This window comes from Solenopsis invicta, chromosome 11 (assembly GCF_016802725.1).
Source record: "Solenopsis invicta isolate M01_SB chromosome 11, UNIL_Sinv_3.0, whole genome shotgun sequence".
Classification (NCBI taxonomy): domain Eukaryota; kingdom Metazoa; phylum Arthropoda; class Insecta; order Hymenoptera; family Formicidae; genus Solenopsis; species Solenopsis invicta.
In genome coordinates, this window is record NC_052674.1 from 13,870,333 (window position 1) to 13,874,826 (window position 4,494).

At 27.9% G+C, this 4,494-nt stretch overlaps 1 protein-coding gene across 1 annotated transcript; it reads left to right on the top strand.

Moving 5' to 3' along the window:
* Nucleotides 1–266: 266 nt before the first annotated feature.
* On the top strand, nucleotides 267–4,494 carry LOC105199363 (histone chaperone asf1). The gene is made up of 3 exons (XM_011166427.2): nucleotides 267–642; nucleotides 3,616–3,731; nucleotides 3,845–4,494. Exons 1-3 carry the CDS (start codon nucleotides 534–536, stop codon nucleotides 4,217–4,219), a joined length of 600 nt encoding a protein of 199 aa, XP_011164729.1. The 5' UTR covers nucleotides 267–533; the 3' UTR covers nucleotides 4,220–4,494.

The following is a 4,494-nucleotide window of genomic DNA, read 5'->3' on the forward strand; positions in this document are numbered from 1 at the left end:
ATCTCCAAAAATTTTTGCACTCGAGATGAGATAAATATATATTCGATCGTAAGAAAGAGAGAGACGACAAAGAAATTAATTCAAAAAGGGCAGCAACACGAACAGGCCTAATTTAACAGAAAATTACTAGTTAACACGTGTGTCAAGTGCTCGGTGTAAAGTAAACCAATACCATAAAGTGAAAATATAATAATACCTTATATGCATGTTGTTCTATAATCGTAACATAATTTTTTTGCTGCACTAGCGTATGTTGTAATGTATATTATATTATTTCAATAATAAACAGTCGCTTTTTAATGGCGTAGTATCACCGGAAGCGTACTTTGGTTCATTTGCCGCCAAACTATCCTGCGTGCTGCGATGAAGTTGTTTATCGGTTGGCTTACGGATTTACGACTGTAGTTTAGAAAATCACGCCGAACGCGTGCATACGTTACACGTTATATTACGTTGTGTCACAGAATTGTTTTTCCGCGTGTTTGTTAGGACTCGATTCGTGACTTAAACTTTTCGAATTTGTGGGTTATATCATGGCCAAGGTACAGTTGGCGAATGTTGCTGTGCTAGACAATCCTTCGCCGTTTCTAAATCCGTTCCAGTTCGAGGTCACGTTCGAGTGCATCGAGGAATTGAAAGAAGGTGCGAATTTTGATCTTGTAAATATGACGATTTGATACCGTTGTTTCATTCGTGCAGGACCTTCACATGCACATCCATTCCTTTAAGGTTAATTTCGCAATAGTCACACCCGCCAATATCACAACCGCCACTGATGCAGAACTATTTTATTCTAGATAATCAAGCATGTTTTAAAATCATGCAAATCCGTGATTGCTTATGACACTGATAACTTTGTCATATATTAGTCTTCTACAATCTTGAATATATCAGTATTGAAACAACACGCAGGCAACAATGTATGTATTGCCAACAGTTTAACGATAGCAAGATATCATTAACAAAATTATCTTGTATTGTTAGCAATATAATAACATTGGGTGATTTTATAAGTTATTACAATATAACAGCTACAGCAACAAATTTTGATGAACAATTTTGGATTATAATGTAAGTTGCCGGCAAGCTGAGGCAAGTTTCTTTTATCAATCATATGTACAAATGCAGTTTTTACAGATCAAAGTTGCATTTGTACATAACATGATTAATGAATTAAAAAAACCTTTTTGTGGACAAGTTACTATCCAAAGCTGTCATTATAAAGATATCAATTTGCCAATGCATACAGATTCAGTTGTAATTCTGATAGCAACACATTATTGTAAGCAACATGCCAGCAATAATATAGATACGTTGATAAGATGTGCTTAATCATAAAATATTAAAATTTATTTATGATTGAAAGAATGCTAAATGTTCTAATGTAATCAAAATTTTGATCAGTCGAGCTTCTATTATTAAGTACCTAACATAAATAAGACTCACTGTTGAATTTATCAATTAAAAACATGTTTTGTGCTTGGAATAAGTACTTAAAAGATAGGTTATAGAAAGTAGGAAAAAAGATCTGGGAAATTAGAATCAGCAGTAATATAGATCTCTATTACACTGCATCATTTTTCGGGTTTAATAACATCTGTAGTTATGAAACTGATCAATCACAGTTATTTCATTCTTTAAAAGAATATTTGTAATTAATCAATTTCATAAGTATGAATGTTATTAAATTCGATTAATGGTGACGTGTAAACTAGACCATATTTAGCAATACAACAAAAATATAATTAGGTTTTTGCCATTTTTATAAAAATCATGTCTAACTTATATGTATTTGTATATAATTATGTATATATAAAACTTATTCCAAAAACTTTTTAGAAACAATGCATTTCTCAAATAAGGCTCACTTATGTATCCATTGTTATGTATGGGGTTTATATCAGAATAATAATTTTCAATATTGTTAACTATTGAAAAGATAAAATTATACCTAAATGACTAGAAATTTTCAAAGATTAATATATTAAGATCAAATTAAAAATACTTGTGATATTCAAGAGTGCTAAAGCATTTTATCTTTGTGATTAAGACTAATATTCACAGTCAATTCTTATATTTAAGATTGTCTTAAGTACTATCCTAAAATATTATCAAACTATATTATATATAGTATCTTAAAACATTTCAAATGATCTTAAAATAAAAGTCATTCAATTTAATAATCATTTTAAAATTAATTTAGAAGATAATGTTTCTTTGTTATTTTCAATTTATTTCTTGTTATATACATAACTATATAATAAGATCCAATATTTCAAAAATAATCTTTTGTTTATTTATAAATATTTCATATAGAAAATATATTTTATTTTTATGAGTGAAAGATTTTATTATTTATTTATTACAATATTTCTATAAATAAAATTTTTAAAAGATAAAGTAGACTCAGGTACTTCAGCTGTTTCAATTTTATATAACACTTAATATTATATATTATTTCTATATCTCAGACAGCACACAATATTTATAAAAAAATTTAAGAAATATTTATAATAATTGTTTGAATATTTTATAAATATTTACAAAAACATTTCGTAAACATTTTTGTGATTTTAGATTAATTAGATCATTCAGATTTATCATGAATATTATATAAAGATATTTATAAAATATATATAAAAATATTTATAAAATATAAATGTTAATCTTACTTATCAATCTTACTTATCAATGTTATATAAAATATGTAGTCTCTGTTTTAACAACATTTTAAACAAAGATTTTATGACTTCTTTGTGTATATAAAATTTCTATAAAATATTTATATAATATTTAAAAAAGTAAATAAATATTTATATTTACCATAAATATTGTGTTGTCTGGAATATACACAAATAAAAATTTTTAATCCAGACCAAATTAATGAACTATTTTTATACTAGATTATACTCAATTTATTAAAACTTTAAAATTGTATTTCAATATTTATATAGACAGACCATTTTGACTAGATGGACCTATTTGATTCTTATCAGCTATCAGTTAAAAATAAATTGCATTACATAATAAAATTATCCAAGAGTAACAATATTAAAAGATATGAGTGCTATAATAAAACTGTTGTAATTAACAAACATAATAAAAATATGATCACTATATGAGAAATAATTGCTTAGATTTCGTCAAACAGTTACATTTATAAAATTTGCTCTATGAAGGAAGATATCAAACAACATGAATATCATCTAGTCAGTCTGTAAAGAAATTAAATGATAGTTTTCCATTATCTCAAGAAACTGACGTTTCCAAAAACTTAATACTTGTCAGTAGCTGTTTCTTTGGTCACAAATTAACATCTCTTTCATACATTGTACCTGAGTCGTTTTTTGTTTACACAATAAAATTGTTTGCAAATTATGTTCAATGTGATACAAACATAAATAGAAAACATGTGGATGTAGAGCTTAATTCAAAATTAAAGTATCATAAAAATATCTATAATTATTTGAAACGTTTTTACAGATGCATGATGTGATGAAAACTGCCTGTCAAAATAGTTAGAAATTTTTATTTTTATAAATACGAGCAACGTTTTTATATATACATATGCAGATAAGCCATATTAATATACATATAACATTGATATTCTTTTAGATTTGGAATGGAAAATGATATATGTGGGCAGTGCAGAGTCAGAGGAATTTGATCAAGTCCTAGATACTATTTATGTTGGGCCGATTCCTGAAGGGAGACATATGTTTGTATTTCAGGTAAGATATGAATCAGCAGGTATATTATAAATGTGTTTCATATTGTAATTTCTTTAATTTAATAACTTAAATGATTGGCATTCTGATTGTTTCTTTTTTTCTTCTGTCATTAGGCTGATCCACCTGATGTGAGCAGAATCCCCGTCAATGATGCTTTAGGTGTAACCGTTGTGTTGCTGACTTGTTCGTACAGAGGTCACGAATTTGTTCGCGTAGGCTACTTTATAAATAACGAATATACGGATCCAGAACTCCGGGAGAATCCTCCTCCACAGCCACAATTTGATAAAGTTCAGAGGAATATACTAGGTGATAAACCTCGTGTTACTAGATTTAAAATCAATTGGGACGACTGTCCAACTGGAACGGCGAACAATCTTCCTGAGGGCATGGATGCGCCAGCGTTAGAAGATACGTCGCAGGATGCACCCACGTCCACATTAGGTTTTACAGAGAATACGCAAAATGGTGGAATGGAAGTGATGTGAAAAATTATTTGCTGCTGTTAAAAAATAACTCGGTGAACTAGCATTATACAACAGTTTAAATGATAAATGTAGTACCTGGAAAAGATGGAGAAGAAAAGTACACACGATATATATATTTAGATAATTCCAAAAAATTGCGAAAAATAACCTTCTATATAATTATTGGTGTTTTTCTTCAATAAAAGCCAAGAAATTTGTGTACATTTTGAAAAAGTAACTCTATGTTAATAATATGATAACCTTGCGCATGAATAAAAGTAAATGGTTGAATTAAT